The sequence below is a fragment of the Oncorhynchus nerka genome, linkage group LG9b (genome assembly GCF_034236695.1).
Source record: "Oncorhynchus nerka isolate Pitt River linkage group LG9b, Oner_Uvic_2.0, whole genome shotgun sequence".
Classification (NCBI taxonomy): Eukaryota; Metazoa; Chordata; class Actinopteri; order Salmoniformes; family Salmonidae; genus Oncorhynchus; species Oncorhynchus nerka.
In genome coordinates, this window is record NC_088424.1 from 37,340,238 (window position 1) to 37,367,385 (window position 27,148).

At 43.3% G+C, this 27,148-nt stretch overlaps 2 protein-coding genes across 4 annotated transcripts; both read right to left on the reverse strand.

The window, feature by feature from the left end:
• Window positions 1-2,684: 2,684 nt before the first annotated feature.
• LOC115114729 (RNA-binding protein MEX3B) lies at window positions 2,685-11,394 on the reverse strand. Of its 3 annotated transcripts, none has more exons than XM_029643211.1 (4): window positions 11,307-11,394; window positions 9,904-10,451; window positions 8,456-8,712; window positions 2,685-8,092 (listed from the first exon to the last, which is right to left on the reverse strand). In XM_029643211.1, exons 2-4 carry the CDS (start codon window positions 10,391-10,393, stop codon window positions 6,905-6,907), a joined length of 1,935 nt encoding a protein of 644 aa, XP_029499071.1. In that variant the 5' UTR covers window positions 10,394-10,451; window positions 11,307-11,394; the 3' UTR covers window positions 2,685-6,904. The 3 variants fall into 3 exon arrangements, with proteins under 3 accessions (XP_029499071.1, XP_029499070.1, XP_029499069.1); XM_029643210.2 differs by having other exon boundaries at window positions 11,276-11,376; XM_029643209.2 differs by having other exon boundaries at window positions 11,036-11,372.
• Window positions 11,395-12,074: 680 nt separating this feature from the next.
• mbd3a (methyl-CpG binding domain protein 3a) lies at window positions 12,075-16,978 on the reverse strand. The gene is given in 8 exon segments (XM_065013657.1): window positions 12,075-13,173; window positions 13,400-13,506; window positions 13,508-13,550; window positions 13,680-13,729; window positions 13,732-13,859; window positions 13,993-14,083; window positions 14,375-14,512; window positions 14,601-16,978. Coding segments are annotated over 7 exon segments (618 nt in total). The 5' UTR covers window positions 14,667-16,978; the 3' UTR covers window positions 12,075-13,173; window positions 13,400-13,404.
• Window positions 16,979-27,148: the final 10,170 nt, after the last annotated feature.

The following is a 27,148-nucleotide window of genomic DNA, read 5'->3' on the forward strand; positions in this document are numbered from 1 at the left end:
GTAGTTTAATAATACCACATCAAGCCATTGTAGTAGTTTTAATAATACCACATCAAGCCATTGTAGTAGTTTTAATAATACCACATCAAGGCAACGTAGTAGTTTAATAATACCACATCAAGGCATCGTAGTAGTTTAATAATACCACATCAAGCCATCGTAGTAGTTTTAATAATACCACATCAAGCCATCGTAGTAGTTTAATAATACCACATCAAGCCATTGTAGTAGTTTTAATAATACCACATCAAGCCATCGTAGTAGTTTTAATAATACCACATCAAGGCATCGTAGTAGATTAATAATACCACATCAAGCCATCGTAGTAGTTTAATAATACCACATCAAGGCATCGTAGTAGTTTAATAATACCACATCAAGCCATCGTATTAGTTTAATAATACCACATCAAGCCATCGTAGTAGTTTAATAATACCACATCAAGGCATCGTAGTAGTTTAATAATACCACATCAAGCCATCGTATTAGTTTAATAATACCACATCAAGCCATCGTAGTAGTTTAATAATACCAGATCAAGCCATCGTATTAGTTTAATAATACCACATCAAGCCATCGTAGTAGTTTAATAATACCACATCAAGCCATCTATATATCAACCACCCACTCAGCACGTAAAGATCTGTCGATGTGCCCGTGAGCAAGGCACTTAAACCTAATTTGCTCCAGGGGCGCCCTACCCAAGCCTTCCTTGATTTCAACTATGGCTGACTGTAAAACAACACATCTCACTGGCTCTCTCCAGTGTGTCACAATATCGTTTTTTATTACTTTTCTTTTTGACAATGCAAATGCCATATGGGTGTTGGCACAAAATGCTTGTATTGTGATGTTTGTGCTTGTTGTACATGAGTTTGAATCAACACTTTTCACAGCTAGAGCAACATGGACTGTGTCATGTTACATTGTGGAGGGAGAGCTAATACATTGTTCTTTTTTTGTTTTTATCTTCCGAGCTTCTGTTTAACCAAAGGCAAGGCTTCTGAATGTCATTTCACATCACATGATCATGACAGCACTGCTAGTGGTGCTTCTGATAGTACATGTATGACTTCATTTAACTCCAAGAACCTGCTCTTTGTTACCACTCATAGAAAGACTGCACACACACGCACATATATACACACTAACATATGCGCAAGCACAAAAGGGCACACGTGAGATGACATGCATGCACGCCACCACATCTCCATGGAGACCAAGTGATGCCCACCCTGTGAATAAAAACAAACACCAGTGCATGAAGGGAAAATGAACTTTATCGTGCCAGCACGCGTCTCTTTGATGTTACCACTAATGGGATTTTTTTTCTCTTTTCATTTGAATACCTATGTAATGATAATGAATTATAACATTTTATTTTTTAAAAGGCTTGTGAATACATACACATATTTAACCAATATGAATGTAGCGTGTACACGGAATTCGCATGAGAGAATTATTTTCTACTGAGGATGTTTCTAATTTGTTTATCATTACGATTGATTGTTCTTTATCTAGAATGAAGGTGGGTTAGAATGCAGCCTGGTTGTGAACTGCTTCCTATTAAAAAGGCCATTTGTGTCCAACTGCAATTTTCTGTACTTTATTCTCTTCTCTATTAGAGCATATCTGACGCTCAGTGATCATGTAAAAACACACTGTCCTTCCTATGTATTGTCCTACTAAATCTATCTACTGTTTCCAGAAGCAGTCTGCTGGAAACTGCAGCTGCATCCCGTCTAAACCGGAGAGCTTTGGCAGTATGCACACCGCCCACCCCGATCGTTCATAGCCCATGGTTGATATCTACTGCCACCATGTGGTGGAATGAGAGATGACAATGTGCCCAAATTGAGATTAAAAAAAGGGATAGCTCACCCATATTTAAAAGCTACTCGTTTCATTACCTTGAAAGCAGTCTATGGACATTCATGCTTCAGTTTTGATAAACATAGCCCCTGTCCTCAATTTCCAAACCACCCCAAATAAGCATTCTTAAAATGGCACGAGTGATGTATTTAAAGGGCAATGGTCATTCAGTACAGCACCATTCAATTGATCGTTCTATTTTTCCTTTATTTAACTAGGCAAGTCAGTTAAGAACAAATTCTTATTTTCAATGACGGCCTACGAACAGTGGGTTAACTGCCTGTTCAGGGGCAGAACGACACCCCTTTGTCAGCTCGAGGGTTGGAACTTGCAACCTTCCGGTTACTAGTCCAACGCTCTAACCACTAGGCTACCCATCCGCCCATATTACACTATGCACTGAACGCAGCCCTGGTTCTGTAATTTCTGATAATTGCACCCACTGGTTTTCCAGGTCTGATTAGAGGGTAAGTTTAGACTGGCGGCCCAAATCAGATCGGTCAAAAGACCAATTAGTGAAATAAAAGACCAGAATTGGCTGCCTGTGTAAACACAGCCTACCTTGGTTGAAAGTGTGGAACGCAAGGTAACCTCCTCCTCCTACTAGTTACTACTCTAGTCAAATCAAATTTTATTTGTCACATGTGCCAAATACAACAGGTGTAGGTAGACCTTACTAACAACCAACAATGCAGTTGAGAATATAAGAGTTAAGATTTACTTGAGTTCATTTGGTAAAGCATAAGGTGGTAGTCAATGTGTTCTGACCGTAAAGTAAGCTAGAGGTGAAAGAAAACACAAGCACAATAGGGTTATTGTTTTACAGTAAAAAAAGAAACCAAAAACAAGATTTTATTAAAGAAGCATAAAAAATAAAACTCTTGATACATTTCTCATAACCGTCAAGTCAGCTCAAATGATATGCGTATACAATTGTTCCGGCTCACGGTTAAAAGGTCCATAAACTTTCAAATAAAATATATTTCAATTTAAAAATTTCTTCAATAATTTTCTCATTTTGTTATAAAATTGGCTATATGTATATGTAGTACACAGGAAATAAAGGGGAAAATATGGGAAATAAAAAAATCATTTAGAAGTAATAAAAAAAGGGTCACATTATTGTCTGGGATATTTAGGTATTTAAGCAAATAAATTGTAAAAATAAAAATGTGTAAAAAGTTTCTCCCCTCTAATGCCTGATGGCTTGAAGACATGCATATGGTTAACTTACAAATAATTATACATGTTTTTAAAAACTACACTTAACTTCATTACTTAAGTCTGGTAACTTTTTTAAAAACGAGATCCCATTGATTGTATTCAGGGTATATACATACAAGTCAGGCCTGAAACCTTGTTTGCTGATGTAACATTTTGGTTCTGCATACAAAAAGAATTAAAGCAAATAGAAAGGCAGAGTTTCAGGGGGAGCGGCTTGCCCAGATGGGCGTGGCACTCTCTGGGCCCACCTCTGTCACAAAAAGGTCAGAGGTCATTCCTCAACGAGCCTCTATAAACCCTGTTTTCAAACCTAAAGGAGAGGGGTGAAGTTCAGAAAAAAATGAATCTGCAGAATATGAGAATATTCTGTACCTTTTAGCTGTTTGTTACTGTACATTACCATAACACTCTGGACCATGGGGAAAGAGTTTACTAGTGAAACAACCAGACCAGAACCTACACCAGAACCACCTGGCAAATTCAACTACGGACATTAAGTGACAGAAGTCATGGGCAGTTCTGGAAAAAAGGGGCCCTTTTAAAATTGGCCTCCACTTAACACTAAAGGAGACTCACACAAACACTCAGTCTAGCTGTTCCTTTAAAAAGACATGGTCACGTCCTCCCCTGCACCTAACTTGTGTCTGAAGGAGCAGAGATAACTAAATGTTTGACATCAAGCCCAGCAGGGACAGGTTGCCAGTTTACACAGATCGATCACTCTCATGTTGAGGGTAGAGAGAAAGAGACCACGGGGTGGTCAGGGTTGTACAGTTCATTCTTAAAAGAGGAGCAGGAGAGGGGACGCTGTGCCCCTGTGCTGCCCTAGATGGCCGTTCCTTTTTTCTAAAAACAGTATCTGTGTCAGTAGCAAGTTTGCACCAACGCACCATTAGAGTAGTCTTCAGTAAAATGGGAGTCCTCAGTGGCTACTAGCTGCACATCTGTAGACATGGAGAGTGTTTCAAGTTGGGGGAGATATTGTGCATCTAAATGAGGGTTGACTATTAGATTACAGATTAAGACGTCAAGCTGCTGTCCCCTTCACTTGGCTAGCTCGTTTAGTCACGCATCTTAGACACACAGAAGTGGATTGTTAAAAAGTAGCTTGGCTTCAGCTCTGCCTATGTGAAGAGTGTTCATTCTCTTCAAATGCATATTTTCCTTCTCCCTCCCTGAAGGCAGTCACTGATCTGAAGTGACCTTATTGCTAGGAACACCTGTCCACACATGGTAGATCACTGAATAGTACCTCAAGGTGTGAGGGGAGAAAGGAAGGCTGCAGTTGAAAAGTATTGGAACAGGGCCTTCTGTTAATTTGTTCACAGACAATGGACGTGAATTAACAGGGTTGACCACAGAGACAGACCGGTACTAACAGGGTTGACCACCGAGACAGACCGGTACTAACAGGGTTGACCACCGAGACAGATCGGTACTAACAGGGTTGACCACCGAGACAGACCGGTACTAACAGGGTTGACCACCGAGACAGACCGGTACTAACAGGGTTGACCACCGAGACAGACCGGTACTAACAGGGTTGACCACCGAGACAGACCGGTACTAACAGGGTTGACCACCGAGACAGACCGGTACTAACAGGGTTGACCACCGAGACAGACCGGTACTAACAGGGTTGACCACCGAGACAGACCGGTACTAACAGGGTTGACCACCGAGACAGACCGGTACTAACAGGGTTGACCACCGAGACAGACCGGTACTAACAGGGTTGACCACTGAGACAGACCGGTACTAACAGGGTTGACCAAAAAACAAGGTTGACTACTGTTCTATAGACTTGGACCAGAGAGAAAAGAACAAGCAACACATTCTGCAGCTGTTTGGGTTTGAACACATAGTGTCTGGAAGCCCTGGATGAAATAGCTACTAGCTGCCATATTGGATACATTTATTACTCTCGCTGTTGTCACCAATGAGAACGTTAAACACCTGAAAATGTAGTGTGTGTGCTCATAGGAAGCCCTGTTTTTAATCTTGTTTATCATGGCTTGTCTCATTCTACGAATACATCCGTACATACGTTCAAAGGGCTACATACTACAACTGTGTACCGTACCGTCACAACAAAACCAACCTGTCCACATCATAGTTAAAAACACCATAGGAGAGAGGCAGTTGATGTGAACTAGAAAGAAAATAGACAGAAAACATATCTCCCAGGATGCCACTGCCGCATGGGCTGGGTGATCCGGGGTTAGACTAGGAGAAAAAGAGCTTAGCTGGGGGATAAAAACGTTACAATGTGTCGCTCAAGGTTTGCAGTGCAGAGAGAGACGGCTCATTCTGACGCCCCTTAATACTGGGGACGGGCCGCCTCCTCTTAACCAAGATCCCTATTGGCAGAGACATTCCTGTGTGTGTGTGTGTGTGACATCACCAAGACCAATATACTCCTGTTGGACTTCAACACACAAAGAGAGAGAAACACAGACAGACAGAGAAAGAGAGACAGACAGAGAAAGAGAGACAGACAGAGAAAGAGAGACAGACAGACAGACAAAGAGACAGACAGACGAGAAGTGAGGGACAAACCGGGCCACAGTTTACGGTGAAAAAGCCAAAACCGTTCTAAAAAATATTTAGCTGTCCAAATCAGATAGAAGATCTGGGTGGACTGGGTTTAGTTTGTCATGTGGATGGCTAGGTGTCTACACTGAGCTCCACAAGGGGAAGAAAGAGGAATGGAGCCAAAAAAAGACATGTTTGTTTCAATTACACATTCTGTTGTCAGCTGAGCATTCGACGTGGAATACAACAGTAGGGTTTAATACAAGGCTCGGCTCCGCTTCATTCAATCGAACCAGAAACAAAGCCCAACTCTGGAACTATTGAAGGGGAGGGGAGGGTAGATAGGAAGAGAGGGTTTGAGAGAAAGACAGACCAACAGGGACTGAGTAACTGACCTTATGGCATTACTACTGATATTCCTTAAATAACTTAAAACTATTATATTATTCCTATACTGGTCGTTAAAACCAAGACATCGAATATCAGTTTTTGAACAGCATAAATATCTTAAGTGTTTCAGTCTTCATTCATAACATCTATGAGGTCCCTCAGCCTTGTCTCATAGGTGTCTCTTTCTGTGCCCGTTTTAAAGTAAGTTCCAGGCTCATACCACAATCCCAAAGCCTTTCCTTTACATCACTATACTATAGCATGAGAGAAAGAGAGAGTTAGAGAGAACAGAGAAGACCAGAAAAACAGTGTTTCGTATCCTGTCAAAGAACATCGGAAAGAAACCAGAAAGGTGCAGGTCTAGGCAGCTCCGTCGAAAAATATATGTTATTAATTACAAAAGTGGCAAAGGAAAGGGATTGTGAAAGAAGCAGGCAGAGATATCTGAAGAAGACGCGAGGGAATGAAAACTATACAGACAGACAACCTAGAGGCTGAGTCCTGAAAACTTGTCCAGGTCAGAATGAAGGCCTGAAGAAAGATAAGACACAAGTCCACCGTGAAATCTCGTGATCCAACTACTTCTGCAGTCTGCAGAATGAACCAAAATCAGCCCGTCTGGAAATAATAATAATAATTATTACTACCATTATTCTTGTCATAGTTATTATAATTAAATCAACATCTTTATAGTGTCATTTCTAATATTGTAATCATTATAGCCCATCCTAATAGCAAAGGTTGTTGGTGTCCGTTCCTCCACAGTTGATGCCCCACTGCAGTTCTGTTGGATAGTCAGAGAGGGAAAAAAGTGATGTTTTTTAAGATGACACCCTCCTCCTCTCACCTCCACTTCTCTCCCTTGTCTTTGGGTGGGGGTTCATTAGGAGAAGATGCGGATGCACTGTGTGGCAGGGATGTGGCAGACAGGGCATTCGGGCTCAGCGGACTGGCAGATCTGTCCGGCGCAGTCCATACAGAAGAGGTTGTGGCCGCAGGGCACCAGGGCCGCTGTCACCTCGCTCTCAAAGCACACAAAACAGTCCCTGCTCCCGCCCCCTGGCCCTACACCAATCAGACCTCCAGCCCCAGAGCCTGCCGCAGGCTTCAGCCGGCCCAGCATGCCAGAGGCCAGGCCCACTCCACTGCCCCCGCCCTCTGAGTCTGTGGGAGAGCCTCCGGGCAGGGAGGAGGCTGAGCAGGAGGAGTAACCGGTGGATGAGCCTCCGGAGCTGGAGCTAGATCCTCCGGAGATGGTCCCTGCACCAGTACCGCCCGACTGCAGCCATGAGAGGGCACTGAGGGGGTCGCTCTGGGCCCGGCGGGCCATAGGATGATCCAGGGGTCCCACCACGGCGTCAGGGGGCAGGGTGGGGGACAGGCGGGGTGTGATGGCGCCTCCACTCAGGCCGCTGCTGTTTCGGCGGAGAGGTTGCTGCTGGGAGGAGCCTGGGACCTTCCCTCCTCCTCCATTGACGAAGGGTGCCCAGATGTTGGCGGCGCTGAACTCAAAGCCCAGCTCCTCAGAGGGGAGGCCAGGGGTGAACCCGCCTCCTCCAGCGCTGCTGGAGCCTGTGCTGAAGGGGCTGGTTGGGCTGTCTCCCTCTGTGGCCCTCCTGGGGGCGCTGTAGCTCTCAGAGCCCATCCCTCCCTTATGTTGATGGTAGGAGGCCAAGGAGGACAGCTTCCTCCCAGATGAGTGGTGCATGGCCAGCGGGAGGGGCGGTGGTGGAGGAGGAGGTGGGGGTGGAGGGGCAGCATGGTGGTTGTTGGCCCGAGACCAGAGAGCAGCGCCCAGCGAGCCCAGGCCCTCTAAGCTAACGTCGGTTCCGTTGGTGTGAAAGTCGTTGTCTCCCTGGAGGTCCACGAAGGCCCCGGTCCGCAAGGTGATGTGTGTCTCGATCTCCTCCCGGGCTCGGTCCACATTCTCTGGCATGCCAGTCACCTCGAACACAGGGTCCTTCTCCCGGCTGGGTGTCACGATGTAGGTGTGGGTCTGCTGCTGGATGCGCTTGATGGTCGCCCCCTTGGGACCAACCACTAACCCAACCACACGGTATGGCACCCGAACCTGCACCAGGGGAGGAAATAAGAGTAAGGGCTTTCCAGACCACGTGACCTGACCATGTAAAACTATGGAGGAAATTACATACCCATAAAAACAGGTGATGAATCACAGTGTACTGGCAGAGCAGTAAAACAATACCAAGAACTGCCATTTAAATGGAACTGAACGGTTGTGAACTAAGTGTATAAAAGTAGATATTATCATGGCCTCTATTCAACGTGGGGGCATTTTAGCTAACCCATATTTGTATATCTCCACAGGTATTTGTGTTGCTGGCTACTGGCAAAGGCTCCCTTTCACCTGGTTAAATAAACAACAAGCAAACAAAACATTAGGTTACTGTATTTCCCACTGTGGTTGTCGTACCTGTATGGTGGTCTGTCCAGGCAGGTGTGGGGGTCCTGGGATTGCTCCCCCCGCCCCGGGTGCTCCTGTACCCGTGGCCCCAGCCTTGCAGCGGGACGCCCGGATCATGGAGAAGTGCTCGGCCGCCGAGACGATCTCCCGCTTGGCCATCTCCACGTCCTCCCTGCGCCCTGTCACGATGAACACGGGCTCCTCGCCCCTCACCGGGGTCTTTATGTAGGTGTTGGTCTTCGCACGCAGTGCCTTGATCTTACAGCCTGGGACAGAGAGAGGTGAGGAAGAGGGGAAATAACAATGTTGGCCGATTGTGTTTAGCAGAGTTGAGAATTAATCATTTTCAATAGGGGAATTTTTGTGTAAAGTAATAGTTGTTTCATAAACTGAAGATGAACAATACATAAAATATAGCTACTAACTTGATTCAGAGAATAGAGGACTTTGTGGACAAATGTTTACTAAACTGGTTAAAATAATCTGTCCGCACTGCATTCACTGGTTGACAAACAGCCTGGCAAAAATATATATTTCCATTGTGTAGGCCTGTAATTTATTAGCCTCGTAGCATTTATAATGCTAACCCAAGGACAGCTGCACTGTTTCTTTAAATATGGACAGTTCGCTCTCACCCACCAATAGGATGGGACGTGTGTGATGTCATTCTGGGAGGCAGAAAGCATGGCATTTTCAAACAAAGAGAACAATGCCATAACGTAGCCACAACCGCGAACCAAGCATAGTAGTCAATATTGTGCGCAGAGAGAAAATGTGTAGGTATTTTTTTAAAACGACCGAGAGCGGTCGACTGGGCTAGATGCGGGGCGAAAACACCGCCCAGTCCCGTGTTATGCGCGGCGGCCATCCCAACTGCCTCGCTTTAGGGCCAAGCATGAATGACATAAAATTACTACAAATCTAATTTGAACGTGGACGTAAATATAAACACCAGACATATTGTTTAAAATTGGTGACTTCTGTCGTGCATATCGCTAAATTACTCGATAGGCTTCTTTTGTTTGGTGCAGCCTGCTAGACATGTCCAGACTCCCGACAATCTGCCGCTTTGTCTGACCCTCTCCTACCCCTCCCCCTCTCTGCTACCCATGCACCATACACAACCAATAACATCGGTAGTTGATTTAACACTGCTGTAAGGACATGCAAATAAGGCCAGTAAATCATTATGTCTACATGTAATATGCGAATAAACAACATCCACTGTACACATCAATAACAATTCTCATAACACCAGACGCTGATACGTTTCAGAGACATATCACCCCCCAAACAAAGGAAGGCTGTCTGGTGCATGGTCCTATGCATTCGTGGTTATGAGAGGGGTATTTTGTAATAAATAGACCATAACATCTATAACGTTAGCTTTAATATCTTATGAACTAGCTAGCTACGGTCAAACCATATAGGTAAACAAAAGTGGGGGAAATTCTTACCTTGTCTTCCCACTATTTCAGCAACGTGCTCGGAGCTGGGCACAGGTACGCATTCGGTCATGTTGACACTCCTTTTACGATTGCAGATAATTGAGTTTTGTTCCCCGAGCATGGAGTGAGAGTGCGGGCCAGCCATGTGGTACCCGCCCGATCCATAGTACTCTGGAGACGGGGAGCAGGACGTCGGGGATTCCCGGGAGCCTCCTGGGTGCTCCAGCAACTGCAGGTTGACATAACCGCCGTTGCAATTCTCGGAGACTGGACCCTGGTTCTCGTCGAGTGGGTCAACGTGCCCTCCACCACCGCCCCCACAGTCCACCTTCTCCAGGGCCATAAGTGACAGCTGGTCCATGGCGAAGCGGAGAACCTCCTGATGGCCCTCGTCCCGGGACTCCTGATCCGTTTCTCGGGGCAGGCTGACCCCGTTGTGCTGGCTGCTCACTACCATGTCGTGGTCCATAATCTCGGGGTGGAATAAGGGGCTAGGCATAGTCCCCGAGGATGAACATCCAATCTTGGGTCGCCTGTGGGTGTAAAAGCGATCTTTTCTGGGAGAGGCAAACAAAGGGAGTTTCAGCACAAAACGTTTTTAGCTATAAGTTTTAGAAAACACACAAATGAAATGTACTAAAAGTTGTAAAAACATTTGCTGTCATATAGCTAGTTAGTTCCGTAACGATAAATAGGTTAGTGTGTTGTTCCGTCTTGGACGCCGTTCCCTTCAAGCTTGCTTTGTCTGTGTGTTGCATTCCGTCTCACTGTCTGGCAAAAATAGTCTGTGTGACTGACTATCTTGTTGAAATGTGCGTCATACATATTTTAATAAGCCAATATTAAATATTCCATAACAATGAACACTAGATCATTCTATTTTACCTATACAATCGGTATCATCCCGAAAAGGGAGCATCACATTTGGGAAAGCGCTAATCTGTTAGCTAGCTATAGTAGGCTAGTTAGCAAACTAGCTAGTTCCACAGTTGAGTCAGTCACGTTGTCGTCCCCTTTGTTTGGGAGTACCACAGCTAGCTAACGTTAGTTGGAAAGCAAAGCAGAAATTCTTCCGTTAAATAATGTCTACGCCAAATACTTTTTTTTGGGGGGCCGTAAAATATCTTGAAATGTACTTTACCCTTTGGCCAACTCCCGATTTTATTGAGTTCCTCTCTTTTGATTCTTGAAGGAATGGTGAGTGGCGACCAGTGCGCTAATGCTAGCTAGCTCGCTAAATTGGGGGGCGTTGGATAATTTTTTTAAAAAACGAATGAGAAGGGACAGGCTGTCGATGATAACCTATTCCAGCCAGATGTCGTTTAGCGGCTCGTCATTTTTCGTATCAGTTCGCAGTTTATTACATTTTAATGCACATTACCTCCCGTAAATTGTATCTGGATCTAGCTAACCTCTTTTTCTTAGCTGTTCCCTGGTCCGCCGCCTTTGTCTCGCCAGGCGCACGCCGCTCTGCCTGTCTCGCACACAGAACTGACGTCATCCGCGACACAACAATGGGTTCAAAGGCCAAGGCACGCACGCCGCGATCGATTTTGTTATTTTATACCGCAGTGATTGTGCTGGTGGATAATTTTCCACATTGGAAATTGATAAAGCAGATTATAATTTGTCTGCTGGTTTCGTGTCAGTTTTTGAAAACGTCGTGGGAAATTGACAGTTATGGATGCTAAGATGGTGTCACAGGTTGGGCAGAGTGGGTTATTGGGAAAATGGAGACAAAATAACCTATCAACATCAACATTTTTGTCAAGGGTAGCAGTTCAAGATCACCAACTGTGTCTGAAGGTCTAGAGCGAAAGCAATGTCCCCGTTATTGTGTAGGTGCCTGTCAACCCCTTGAGGTTGACCAAATGGGACAATAACTGAATAATAGATGCCAGATTCCATGTAGTCTCTAGAATAATAGATTAATTATCCATTATTGATTGCTATACAAACTCAAGCTTCAACTTCTGATGCTCACATTGACCTACCTACAGAATCACTACGTAGCCTACAAAACCAGACAAGTCTGGTGAGGAGTCTTCTCCGTCTGCTGATCTCACATAGCAAGCATCTAAAAGAACGTGTGACAAGACTGCATTTATTTTTGTAATAGAAAAATTCATTGCTTGATGTTTGACTTACAAATTCTAAAACAGGCAATGGTAACAAATCCCTCTGAGGAAAAACAAAATGTTTTTATTTTTTTTACAACAAAGCATAATTTGAACAATTACAATTCATGGGGGGGTTCCTACTTTTTCCAGACATCTTCACATGACAGTGAATGATCGTCACATTCATACCTCAAATCAAGTACAGGTTAACGGAAATATTTAAAAATCTGTTAAATAACTACAGCATAATTGTGATTTGCCACAAAGTTCAAAAAATAAAAATAAATCCCAAATAGGCAACTATCTGAGTAATGGCACAGTCTACGTCAGCCGTCACATCTATTGACAGTTCAATGTAACATGAAAGCAAAAATACATCTACTAAGATTCGCACCATTTTGAACTTATAGGGACATGTGAGCCATGCGAGTCAATGCAACAGCTGTGCAGAGCACTGCTCTTCGACTATTCAGACTACAGTGTTTGAAGAACACCAAACCAAATAAGATAGGGATAACAAGACCTATAGGAAATATCAGGTCATATGATGCACGTTTATCTATGACTGATTCCTGACGCAACAGGTAGTCTTTTGCTAAGTCCATTTTGAGCCACCAACTTATCTTACAGTATGTGGTCACTTGCCCAATCCGCACCCCTCTAATTCTCCACAAATGACAGTGGAACCAGGGCAACACAAGACAGAGCTAGATGGAACCTTTCAAATGGAATGGACTGAGTGGTGCCCCACAAACACACTGTTCTTCCCTCTAACCCCCCCCCCCCCTTCTCTCTCAAGCACACAGACAAACTTTAGCAAGTTTAAGGTCAAAACAGAGTTAAGAGTATTCACAAAAGGTTGTCTAAAGCACCATACATACTTGTCCACATTCCAGACAATTATTGAGGGTAAAAATAAGAGAATTGAAACGTTGAACTGCAAAGCCTTGTCTAAGGTCTTAATTTCTTCCCATCTAAAATCAATTTAAATTGGTCGAAAATACATATGGATTCAATTGTAGTTGGCCGACTTCCAGACAGAAAGACCTATGTGGAGATCCCAGTGGGAGAGAGGATCCTTCATGTTGACCGATGCTAGTCAGATCCTGGTGAATATCCTGTACATGTATGGGTAGAATACAGTGTTCCAGGCAGCCCTCTGTAGTATTCACCAACCCCGTAGGAGAGAAATGATCACAAGTAAATCAATAAGTTTGTCTATAGCAGGTTACCACTGGTATTGTCACAGAATTATGTTAATGTTTTAATTCTGGGCTTTATTTGTTCTCTCCCTACGTAAAGTATTATGAACAAACTCACAGAACACAACATTGTAAAAGACAAAGTAACCTCAAGCTATCTATTTTTACACTGCTCTGCTGTACCTTGGCTATACGCCCTCCTTGTCCTCCTGCTCGGTTTGCGCCTTCTTCAGAGCATCTGCCTTATTGGTGGATTCCTCTATGTGAACCAACATGTCCGCCATCAGAGCGTTCCTCCACCCTCCTCACATTGTGGACCAGGTCCTCCTGCTTCCTAGACACCACATAGTGGGAGAGGGGTTAGGGATCAATGATTTAGGACAGTCCTCTTGGCAGGGTTAACGACAAGGCCCCACAGTAGCTGGGTGTTGTTGTGCCCTACCACAGGGTTTGTGTACTCTACCGGACGTCGCCATCGGTAACCATGAAGGCCTTGCAGAGCGGCTGGGCGGTGTGTTGAGCCATACCCCAGGGTTCTTCTCCACAGCTGCGTTCAGCTGACCAGTGACAGGGTTGGGGCTGGTGTGCAGGGCGCTGGAGATTGCTGAGAGCAAGGTCTTGTCTGAACACACATGCCCAACACCTGGGGACGGGGACATACACAGGGTCAGATAAAACCCAACAATTTTGTGTGTTTATGTGTATATATTGAAACTCAAGTATTCGCTGCTGTGTGTACTCAACATGTAGGCCCCTGGGAAGGTCAGTGTACCTACCCTGTAGGCCCCTGGGAAGGTCCATGGTTTTCACCAGCTCTTCTGCAATTTCAAACGCACTCAGACCACTCAGCTTCCTCTCCCAAAACAGCTGAGGACCAACACTGTGTAAAGAACTAGACATTGGACTCTGCGTGCATCACTTAATGTGAATCATAAATTTAAATCGCAGCCACTTAGAGCATCTCAAAATGTTTAGCCACATTACAGGAATGATTTAACAAGCTTTGATTAAGCTTGTTAAATTGAGTGACTCATCCCAATAATAAGCTTTTGAGGGCTAGGCCAGAGTAGAGGACTTCATCTCCCTACCATATGGCAGCAATAACATAACAGTATCATTATTTCACAACTAATAAGAGCCGAGCATCACTGGACTCACCTGTCTTGGTTGGTCGACAGCCTTGTGGGGGTCGGTCTTCACTTTGTTGCTAGGGTGATTGGTCACCTTGGTGACAGGCTGTTTAAAGATAGATGCTGTCTGTCTGACTGGTAAGGTCGTGTTCAGGTCCGGCTTAACCTTCAAAACAGACAGAGAAACAGGTCAGGGATCATTGTTCAAAGGTCAAACAGATTACATGATCCTGGTCTACAAATCCCTCTCTCACCTTGATCTGATGGTTGTTGTTATAGCGATGCTTGCGCCGGTTCCTTTGAAGCTTATTCATGAGCATCCTTCCTGCACGGGGTTCAATGGCGTGCACCTAAATGGTGTTGCCCAGGTAACGAGCTAGCTGGGGCTTGCTCAGGAATCTCTTTCCAGGGTCACTAAATGAGGCAGTAAGACAGGACAGCAAAAAAACAACATTAGCATTGAATTGAGGCGATAACCTGAGGGCAGCTTATCAGCAACCTGCAGTTACAACTTTAATGAGGGCAGAGGACAAAACAATATATTATGAACAGTCAAAATCATGTTTTTCATGAAATTTGATATTTTAAGGAAGCCAGATCAAAGTATGATGACCAAAGTATAAAAAATGATTGTTGCTTTATTTATTTAAAAAAAACACACTTTCTCCCCAATTGGTAGATAGACTTGTCTGTACAGGAGTTACACCGATGGGACTCGGGAGAGGCGAAGGTCGAGGGCAATGCGTCCTCCAAAACACAACCCAACCAAGCCGCACTGCTTCTTGACACACAGCCGCACCAATGTCGGAGGAAACATTATACAACTGGCGACGGTGTCAGCGTGCATGCGCCCGGACCACCACAGGAGTTGCTAGAGCGCCATGGGACAAGGAAATCCCGGCCAGCCAATTGAGGCGATAACCTGAGGGCAGCCCTCCCCTAACCTGGACAATTGTGAGCCTCCTCATGGGTCTCCCGGTCCCATGTGCTGTGAACCGCTTCACAAGAGACATTCCAAACTGGAGCTCTCTGTGTGTGATGTGAGATATATATATATATATATATATAAAACATATACACACTGCTCAAAAAAATAAAGGGAACACTTAAACAACACAATGTAACTCCAAGTCAATCACACTTCTGTGAAATCAAACTGTCCACTTAGGAAGCAACACTGATTGACAATACATTTCACATGCTGTTGTGCAAATGGAATAGGCAACAGGTGGAAATTATAGGCAATTAGCAAGACCCCCCCAATAAAGGAGTGGTTCTGCAGGTGATAACCACAGACCACTTCTCAGTTCCTATGCTTCCTGGCTGATGTTTTGGTCACTTTTGAATGCTGGCGGTGTTTTCACTCTAGTGGTAGCATGAGACGGCGTCTACAACCCACACAAGTGGCTCAGGTAGTGCAGCTCATCCAGGATGGCACATCAATGAGAACTGTGGCAAGAAGGTTTGCTGTGTCTGTCAGCGTAGTGTCCAGAGCATGGAGGCGCTACCAGGAGACAGGCCAGTACATCAGGAGATGTGGAGGAGGCCGTAGGAGGGCAACAACCTAGCAGCAGGACCGCTACCTCCGCCTTTGTGCAAGGAGGAGCAGGAGGAGCCCTGCAAAATGACCTCCAGCAGGCCAGTCTGCTCAAACGGTCAGAAACAGACTCCATGAGGGTGGTATGAGGGCCCAACGTCCACAGGTGGGGGTTGTGCTTACAGCCCAACACCGTGCAGGACGTTTGGCTTTTGCCAGAGAACACCAAGATTGGCAAATTCGCCACTGGCGCCCTGTGCTCTTCACAGATGAAAGCAGGTTGACACTGTGCACATGTGACAGACGTGAGATGAGATCCTCAGACCCCTTGTGAGGCCATATGCTGGTGCGGTTGGCCCTCGGTTCCTCCTAATGCAAGACAATGCTAGACCTCATGTGGCTGGAGTGTGTCAGCAGTTCCTGCAAGAGGAAGGCATTGATTCTATGGACTGGTCCGCCTGTTCCCCAGACCTGAATCCAATTGAGCACATCTGGGACATCATGTCTCGCTCCATCCACCAACGCCACGTTGCACCACAGACTGTCCAGGAGTTGGCGGATGCTTTAGTCCAAGTCTGGGAGGAGATCCCTCAGGAGACCATCCACCACCTCATCGGGAGCATGCCCAGGCGTTGTAGGGAGGTCATACAGGCACGTGGAGGCCACACACACTACTGAGCCTCATTTTGACTTGTTTTAAAGACATTACATCAAAGTTGGATCAGCCTGTAGTGTGGTTTTCCACATTAATTTTGACTGTGACCCTAAATCCAGGCCTCCATTGGTTGATAAATTTGATTTCCATTGAATATTTGTGTGATTTTGTTGTCAGCACATTCAACTATGTAAAGAAAGTATTTAATAAGAATATTTCATTCAGATCTAGGATGTGTTATTTTAGTGTTCCCTTTATTTTTTTGAGCAGTATATATATATGCGTTTTTTTTTATACCTCGTCTCTCGGGGATTCGATCTAGCAACCTTTCGGTTACTGGCCCTATGCTGTAACCACTAGGTTACCTGCTGCTTCTCTATATACATATGTATACATACATATATATACACATATGTATATATACATATATATACATACATATATACATACACATACACATACATATATACATACACATACATATATATACACATACATATATATATACACATATATACATACACATATATACATATACATATACACATATACACATATACATATATACATATACATATACATATATACATACACATATACATATATACATACACATATACATATATACATACACATATACATATATACATACACATATATATATATACATATATATATATTTTTTTTAAATATATTTTTAAATTGGTCAGTCTGCCCCTGAACAAGGCAGTTAAACCACTGTTCCTAGGCCGTCATTGTAAATAAGAATTTGTTCTTAACTGACTTGCCTAGTTAAATAAGTTTTTTTTATTTTTATATCAGATGAAAATTCATTGTTGTTTGAGTTGATTTCTGTATCACCAAATTAGCTTGAGATGGTTTTACTGCAACACTGCATACAAGTTGCTTGACAAAGGCGTGTCAAAGAGCTGTCAGTCAAAGCGAGCTCATGAATATAAATAAGCACATGAACCACACAGCCTGTCTTTTAAAACTTACTTGTAGTTAACCATGAGGGGAAAAAAAAAAAAGTACTTTTCAGAAAGACTTAAGAAACTTCAATAATTGTTATTGTAGTTCAGGAAACTATCATCATTACTGCATATTGAAACATGATACGAGTTGCATAGTTAATTTTTTTAAAGAGCCTTGAATTGTGAAAAAAAAGGGGCTTCGTGAAAGAACACACACTTGACTTTTCCCTCCCTTACTTCGCTGATAGCTACTGTATTGAGGAGAAATGTACTTACTATGACTGATGTGGTTGTCCCACCTAGCCATCTTATAATGAATGCACTGTAAGTCACTAAATGACTACAATCAAGTAAATGTTAAGAGAGCCTCAGCCGGCAAAAAAAACATCAGTAAACCATGAAAAGTTAGCTAGCGTAGTGTACTAGCTAACCAACAGCACGGTATAACCCTCACAATACTGTATTAGTTAGAAAGTCCACATAATGAGAATCAATTAACACTGATGTAAACATTGATCGTTTTCAAGAGCATCAAATGCGCGATGTATTATGGGTAAATGTGACTAACTAATCTAGAAATAATAGAGTAGTTATGACACATGGTGATTTGTTTGTCAGTCTCGAATGTTAAACTCACCCAAAAGACTCGTGATCGACACCTACTTGCTAATTAACGTTAGCTGAAACAATGACATGTGTGATCACCTGATACAGGAGGGCTGATGTTAGTTTGTTAACAAACGATGGCTAGTAAGCGAAAGTTAGCAAATCAATGCCTTTTTTTATGCAATCTGGAGACGATTGTGTTACAGTTTTAGCTAGTAAGAGGACGATTTCTTACTTTGGTGGCCAGCTAGCTACCAGGCTACTCCATCGAGTAACAAGAATGCCAGCCAGACATACATACATACGCTTTCCCTAATGAGATATAAAGCTTTTCCTGCAGACGTCGATAACGTCTACCGTCTTTATGGTTACTACTTGTTCTTCTCAATACTATTTTGAGCAATTCGTTAAAACCCACCTTTTTCTCTCCATGTTTGTTGCAGGTTATGAATGCTGGATATTTGTCGATTAGGGTATCTGCATAGGACAGAAAAATGAGTCTAGAAATTAAATGTTGTGGATCTTCTTTCCGCTCAGCTGTGCTCTCCAACATGGAGTAATTGCAGACCGCAATTCAGGGCGTTTTTTAAATCAGGACACGCCCATTGGTGCATGTTATCTATCACTCATTGATTTCAGGAAATGCCCATTAGTGCATGCCATTGTTCGGTCCATTGGTCAGTTCCTGCACCGTCCCGCGCATAGCTCAATCATAGTTTATTTTGCGCAATGGTGCCAGGCTGTTTATATCAGGGACATTTCTGGAATTCCGATGTCTCTTTTTAAAATAATGCTTTAGATTTAGAAATTTGACAGTCTGTGGATGGCACATGGTGTAACAATGTTTATCAGAATGAGCATTTAGGATTTTGTACCGCGATAAAACAGCACTAGTACACTTGACATTTACTCTTGTCAAACACCTCAAAATCTTATCGCACGTTAGGAGATATCGACAGACTTCCACTTCCAGCCATTGCGCTAACGCTAGTTAGCATTGCCTTGCGAAAATACCTTTCATTTCCAGTGGTGTAAAAATACTTCGAAGTGCAACTTAAGTATTTTTTGGGGGGTATCTGTACTTTACTATTTTTATTTGGACAACTTTTACTTCTCTACATTCCTAAATAAAAGTATGTACGTTTTATTCCATACACTTTCTTTGACACCCAAAAGTATTCCTTACAGTTTGAATGCTTAGCTGGACAGTAAATTGGTCTAATTCACACACTTATCAAGAGAACATCCCCGGTCATTCCTACTGCCTCTGATCTGGTGGTCTCACTAAACACATGCTTCGTTTGTAAATTATTGTCTGAGTGTTGGTGTGCCTCTGGCTCTCGGTAAAAAAAAAAAAATGGTGCCCTATGGTTTGCTTAATATAAGGAGTTTTAAATGATTTATACTTCTACCCTTGATACTTAAGTATATATGAGCAATTACATGTAATTCCGATACTTAATTATATTCAAAACCAAATACTTTTGGACTTTTACTCATGCAGTATTGCACAGGGCAACTTTTAAGTCATTTTCTATTAAGGCATCTTTACTTTTACTCAAGTATGAAAATTGGGTACTTTTTCCACCACTGCTAATTTCATTCATACTGGACACAGACATAACAGCGGTATTTGTTTGTTCATCCGAATCTGGCTAAGGAGATAAAGTGCCTCATTGACAAAATCCCAAAGTATCTATTTAGCAGTAATAAAGTTTATTGAATGACCGTTCAAAGTTGAAAACATTACCACAGTCTAACACTGACAACTACAATTAGACTTTGTATGTGTGTGAATTTCTGGCAAAGTGAGAGATTGTAACTCTGGTCTCTTCAGCTATCCTCAGCTAGAAACCTCACCATCTTAAAACATGATCTCTACAAGTGATGTAGTGGTAAACTCTGATTGCTGTCTCTTAATTTTTCATCAAAAGGTGTGTAAACTGCATTTACCCTCCACTATACCACTGATCACTACAGTATAAACGCAACATGTTGGTGCCATGTTTCATGAGCTGAAAAAAAAAGATACCAGAAATGTTCCATACTCACAAAAACATCCTCTAAAATGTGTTTACATCCCTGTTAGTGAGCATTTCTCCTTTGCCAAGATTATCCATCCACATGGACAGGTGTGGCATATCAAGAAGCTGATTAAACGGCATGATCATTACATAAGTGCACCTTGTGCTGGGGACAATAAAAGGCCATTCTAAAATATGCAGTTTTGATGGAGTGTGAAATTGGAATGCGGACTGCAGGAATGAACACCAGAGTTGTTACCAGAGCATTGTACATTCATTTCTCTACGTCGTTTTAGAGAATTTGGCAGTAAGTCCAATCAGCCTCACAACCGCAGACCACGTGTATGGCATTGTGTGGGTGAGCGTTTTGCTGATGTCAATGCTGTAAACAGAGTGCCCCATGGTGGCAGTGGGGTTATGGTATTGGCAGGCATAAGCTATGGACAACTAACACAATTTAGTTTTAATTTTATCGATGGCAATTTGAATGCACAGAAATACCGTGACGAGATCCTGAGGATTAATGTGAGGCCCATTTTTTTTTAAAGATATCTGTGACTAAGATGCTTATCTCTATTACCAAGTCATGTGAAATCCGTAGATTAGGGCACACACACACCACACACAACCTTGACTAGTTAAAACGTTTGGGGTCACTTAGAAATGTCCTTGTTTTTGAAAGAAAAGCACATTATCTGTCCAATTAAAATAACATCAAATTGATCAGAAATACAGTGTAGACATTGCTAATATTGTAAATGACTATTGTAGCTGGAAACAGCAGATTTATGGAATATCTACAGAGGCCCATTATTAGCAACCATCACTCCTGTGTTCCAATGGCATGTTGTGTTCGCTAATCCAAGTTTATCATTTTAAAAAGCTAATTGATCATTAGAAAACCCTTTTGCAATTGTTAGCACAGCTGAAAACTGTTGTTCTGATTAAAGAAGCAATAAAACGGGCTTTCTTTAGACTAGTTGAGTATCTGGCGCATCAAATCAAATTTTATTTGTCAAATACAGAGAGTTAGCAGATGTTAACGCGAATGTAGCGAAATGCTTGTGCTTCTAGTTCCAACAGTGCAGTAATATCTAACAATCCCCAACAACTTCCTAATACACACAAATCTAAAGGGGTGATAGAGAACATGTACGTAAGTATATGGATGAGCGATGGCCGAGCTGCATAGGCAAGGTGCAATAGATGGTATAAAATACAGTATATACATGTGATATGAGTAATGTAAGATATGTAAACATTATTAAAGAGGCATCACTTAGAGTTGCATTGTATAAAGTGACGAGTGATCCATTTATTAAAGTGTCCAGTGATTGGGTCTTAATGTAGGTAGCAGCCTCAGCCTTCTTCACCACACCGTCTGTGTGGGTGGCCCAATTCAGTTAGTCTGTGATGTGTACGCACAGGAACTTAAAACTTCCCACCTTCTCCACTGCTGCCCTTCTGATGTGGATAAGGGGGTGCTCCCTCTGCTGTTTCCTGAAGTCCGTGATCATCACCTTTGTTTAGTTGACGTTGAGCGACTACTCTCTGTGGGCTTGATGATTGAGTTGGAGGCGTGCATGGCCACGCAGTCGTGGGTGAACAGGGAGTACAGGAGGGGGCTGAGAACACACCCTTGTGGGGCCCCAGTGTTGAGGGTCAGCGAAGTGGAGATGTTGTTTCCTACCCTCACCACCTGGGGGCAGCCTGTCAGAAAGTCCAGGACCAAATTGCACTGGGCGGGGTTGAGACCCAGGGCCTCCAGCTTGATGAGGAGCTTGGAGGGTACAATGGTGTTGAATTCTTAGCTGTAGTCAATGAACAGCATTCTTACGTAGGTATTCTTCTTGTCCAGATGGGATAGGGCAGTGTGATGGCGATTGCGTCGTCTGTGGACCGAATGGGGCGGTATACAAACTGAAGTGTGTCTAGGGTGGCCGGTAAGGTGGAGGTGATATGATCCTTGACTAGTCTCTCAAAGCACTTCATGATGACAGAAGTGAGTGCTACAGGGCAGTAGTCATTTAACTTTGCCTTCTTGGGCACAGGAACAATGGTAGTCATCTTGAAGCATGTGGGGACAGCAGACTGGGATAGGGAGCGATTGAATGTCCGTAAACACACCAGCCAGCTGGTCTGCGCATGCTCTGAGGACACGGCTAGGGATGCAGTCTGGGCCAGCAGCCCTGCAAGGGTTAACATGTTTAAATGTTTTACTCACGTCAGCCACGGAGAAGGAGAGGGGGTCCTTGTTAGTGGGCGTGACGGTGGCACTGTATTATCCTCAAAGAGGGCAAAGGTGTTTAGTTTGTCTGGAAGCATGATGTCGGTGTCCATGAAGTGGCTGGTTTTCTTTTCGTAGTCCGTGATTTCCTGTAAACCCTGCCACATATGTCTCATGTCTGAGCCGTTGAATTGCGACTCCACCTTGTCCCTATACTGGAAATTCGCTTGTTTGATTGCCTTGCGGAGGGAATAACTAAGCTGTTTATATTGTCATATTCCCAGACCTCTTTCCATGGTTAAATGCGGTGAATTGTGCTTTCAGTTTTGTGCGAATGCCGCTATCCATCAACGTTTTCTGGTTAGGGTAGGTTTTAATAATCACAGGGGTTACAACACCTCCAATGCATTTCTTTACAAACGCACTCACAGAGTCAGCGTATAGGTCGATGTTGTTCTCTGAAGCTGACCGGAACATATTCCAGTCCGCGTGATTAAAACAATCTTGAAGCGTGGCTTCCGATTGGTCGGACCAGCGTTGAATAGTTCTCGTCCCTGGTACATCCTGTTTGAGTTTGTCTATAAGACGGTAGGAGCAAGATGGCATCATGGTCGGATTTGCCGAAGGGAGGGCTTTGTATGCATTGCGGAAGTTAGAGTAGCAGTGGTCGGGAGTATTGCCAATGCGCTTAGCACAATCAATATGCTGGTAGAATTTAGGTAGCCTTGTTCTCAAATTTACTTTGTTAAAATCCCCAGCTACAATAAATGCAGCCTCAGGATATATGGTTCCCAGTTTGCATATAGTCCAGTGAAGTTCCTTGTTTGCCGTCTTGGTGTCTGCTTGAGGGGGAATGTACACAGCTGTGACTATAACTGACGAGAATTCTCTTGGTAGATAAAATGGCCGGCATTTGATTGTCAGGAATTCTAGGTTGGGTGAGAAGAAGGACTTGAGTTCCTGTATGTTGTTATGATTACACCATGAGTCGTTAATCATAAAAGCATACACCCCCGCCCTTCCAAAAACTAGTCATATGCACTAGTTATGAATAGATGATACTGAGATTCAAGGTGACGCAGGAAAACGCACTCACCTACCTGCAATGGAACATTATTATCTCTCATGCAGACTTCTCCAGTGTCATCAGAAGCTAACAAATTCAATAATAATACATGTTATTTGAAGTCTCAGCCAAATATATTGCTTCTGTCCAATCACATCAAACTGTATTATAATCTCTGTCTTTTAGTTGACAGACACTTCGGTTTCATAGTACTTGGATCAGTATCCTCTTTTCACGGAAAGAGGGAGGGAGTCAGAGTAGAAGAGAAAGAGACTATTGTCGTTCCCTTTTCTTATGACGACGTTATGACTTGCAGCCTGGTGTCTCTTAAGTTTGTCTAGTCCAAGTGTAATGAGTGCTACTGTAGGGGATTCGATCTAGCAACCTTTCGGTTACTGGCCTAGGCCACCTGACACCCAAAGGTCTTGATGAGAGGTTGATTTGTTAAATCAGGTGCGTAAGTGCTGGACTGGAACAAAAGTCTGCCCAATGCAACTCACCTCCCATTCAGAGACAGATCCCTCCGTATGAGGAGAAAACATACCAACTGACATAAAACATATTATTATTCGCTGTATTGTGAATAAATACCAGTGACGTCACAGGGTCAGAGGTAATGAACTGGTTTGGAATGCTGCTTCAAACTGATTTACAGGGTGACAATCTCCTATTGTGTGTTTAGAGAACTAATGAGAAAAGGAGTAGACTTTCACCCAAGGGTTGGTGTCTCACAAGAACAGAGGGGATGTGTAGCTGATAGTCCAGGGGTGTGTGTGTTGAGCTGATAGTTTTTAGTTTGACCCAGGGGTGGTCCCGTGAACCTCCATGGGCATCTCGTTTGGCGAAGATGTGGTTGCAGAGCTCATCCAATGGCTCAAACTGGGCCACACCCTTGATCACCTTCCTGATCTCTTCATCTATCTCCTGTAAGGAGGGAGGAAGGAAAGTACTTGGGCCACCTGAGTACCTTGATCTCCTCCACAGAAGCCATGTTGGACAGCATGCATTCTTTCAGCATAGTGATGGGGTCACTCATACAGCATACTTCCTGGACCTCCTCACAGGTACAATAGCTACAGAAAGTTACATCACACACAGGAAGAGGTGTTAAACCTGATTTGCAGGGTTCAGCTCTAGCCCCTGATCTATATATCAGAGAGAGAGAGAGCGAGAGAGCGAGAGAGATGTTAGGTCTCCAGCTCCATGACAATAGGACCCTGCCAGAGAGGTTTCCAAACCAAGAGACTCATCAAGACAGCCAACACTGCTATATCACTGCTGAATCGCCGGATCAGGGATTTCTACTGGAGTAGCAGTTTCTCAGCATCTTCCTACATCTATGCTCTCTGGCCCTGCAGCACACCAGGAGTGATTAAACGGGGAACAGTTGAAGCTCTGTACTGGAGTCTCTTCCATAGAGTATGTCTACGCTGGTCACATAGCCTCCCCGTCATGGAAGAGACACTGGTGTGATACTAGAAGCTATTCATCACTGTCATGGATGAGACTGGTGTGATACTAGAAGCTATTCATCACTGTCATGGAAGAGACTGGTGTGATACTAGAAGCTATTCATCACTGTCATGGAAGAGACTGGTGTGATACTAGAAGCTATTCATTACTGTCATGGAAGAGACGGGTGTGATACTAGAAGCTATTCATCACTCTGCCATGGAAGAGACTGGTGTGATACTAGAAGCTATTCATCACTGTCATAGAAGAGACTGGTGTGATACTAGAAGCTATTCATCACTGTCATGGAAGAGACTGGTGTGATACTAGAAGCTATTCATTACTGTCATGGAAGAGACGGGTGTGATACTAGAAGCTATTCATCACTCTGCCATGGAAGAGACTGGTGTGATACTAGAAGCTATTCATCACTGTCATAGAAGAGACTGGTGTGATACTAGAAGCTATTCATCACTGTCATAGAAGAGACTGGTGTATTACTAGAAGCTATTCATCACTCTGCCATGGAAGAGACTGGTGTGATACTAGAAGCTATTCATCACTGTCATAGAAGAGACTGGTGTGATACTAGAAGCTATTCATCACTCTGCCATGGAAGAGACTGGTGTGATACTAGAAGCTATTCATCACTGTCATAGAAGAGACTGGTGTGATACTAGAAGCTATTCATCACTGTCATAGAAGAGACTGGTGTGATACTAGAAGCTATTCATCACTGTCATGGAAGAGACTGGTGTGATACTAGAAGCTATTCATCACTGTCATGGAAGAGACTGGTGTGATACTAGAAGCTATTCATTACTGTCATGGAAGAGACTGGTGTGATACTAGAAGCTATTCATCACTCTGCCATGGAAGAGACTGGTGTGATACTAGAAGCTATTCATCACTGTCATAGAAGAGACTGGTGTGATACTAGAAGCTATTCATCACTGTCATAGAAGAGACTGGTGTGATACTAGAAGCTATTCATCACTGTCATGGAAGAGACTGGTGTGATACTAGAAGCTATTCATCACTGTCATGGAAGAGACTGGTGTGATACTAGAAGCTATTCATTACTGTCATGGAAGAGACTGGTGTGATACTAGAAGCTATTCATCACTGTCATGGAAGAGACTGGTGTGATACTAGAAGCGTGATGTGATACCATGTTATGAGGCTATACAGTGTTTGTTTACAAAGAATAAAGTACACCCCCGCCCTATAGGTGGGGTCCTGATGGGGGATAAGACAGTCGACAAACTAATGAAGCATTTCTTAAGATACATTCTTCAAAGGGGCAATTAGCAGTTGATACATCCATTTAACTTAATTATATGTACCTATTGAGTCTTGAAGAATGTACCTTATGACTCATGAGCTTAGTTCAACTGTCCTTCCCCATTAGAACACAAAATAGAAGCTTGTTTTACTCCAATGTTTGCAAACAAAGTACATGCAAACAATCACTGTGGTTAAAACGATATAAAGTTGATATCATGGATGGTCAGATTTGGCTTCCATAGCTCTGTCTATGATTTTGAGAGTGGGTATATTTCTCCAGCCCCATCCCTCGGCTTTTTACCTAAACAGGGGTGGGGAGATCGTTTTGTTATTGCTTCTGCTGCTGATTGCAGCTTTAGGAATCAATGTATACATACAATCATTTTACAGTTTGGCCCTTTAAATAAACACAGTAACAGCTACACATCATCATATTATATAAAGTGATCACATACTTCACCACTGTTTTATTGTGACTCTGTAAATGAGTCAACAATAGTTGGATAGTCTGCAGACTATTTCTTAACACAAAAGATGCACCTTCAGGATCTGTGCCGAATTCACTGTAAAATAACATGCTGCTGAGTGAGGTATGTAAACAGGATCACTATACTATATATCAAATCACTGTCAGAATTATGCATAGAACGAATGCCTTAAATATTCCATAAATTGTACTTGTAGCGAATACAAAAAAGTCGGCACAACACGCTGATAAGTGTACAACATCCAATTAACTACAGTTGAAACCTGTTTAAAAGTTCTAGCATACATCAGCCGACTGACTGGAGGTGGCAAGCAACTACTATAGCCTCGTGGCGTCTGTTATGCTAGCTTCAAAGCTTGTGTCTTGTAGCTATCCGATCATGTCGCCTTACAATACATAAGTGGATAGGTAAACAGTCTAATTGAACACGTTGAGAAGTAACAAAGATATAATAGTAGAGGTTGCTATGTGGAAGAACTTACCGACA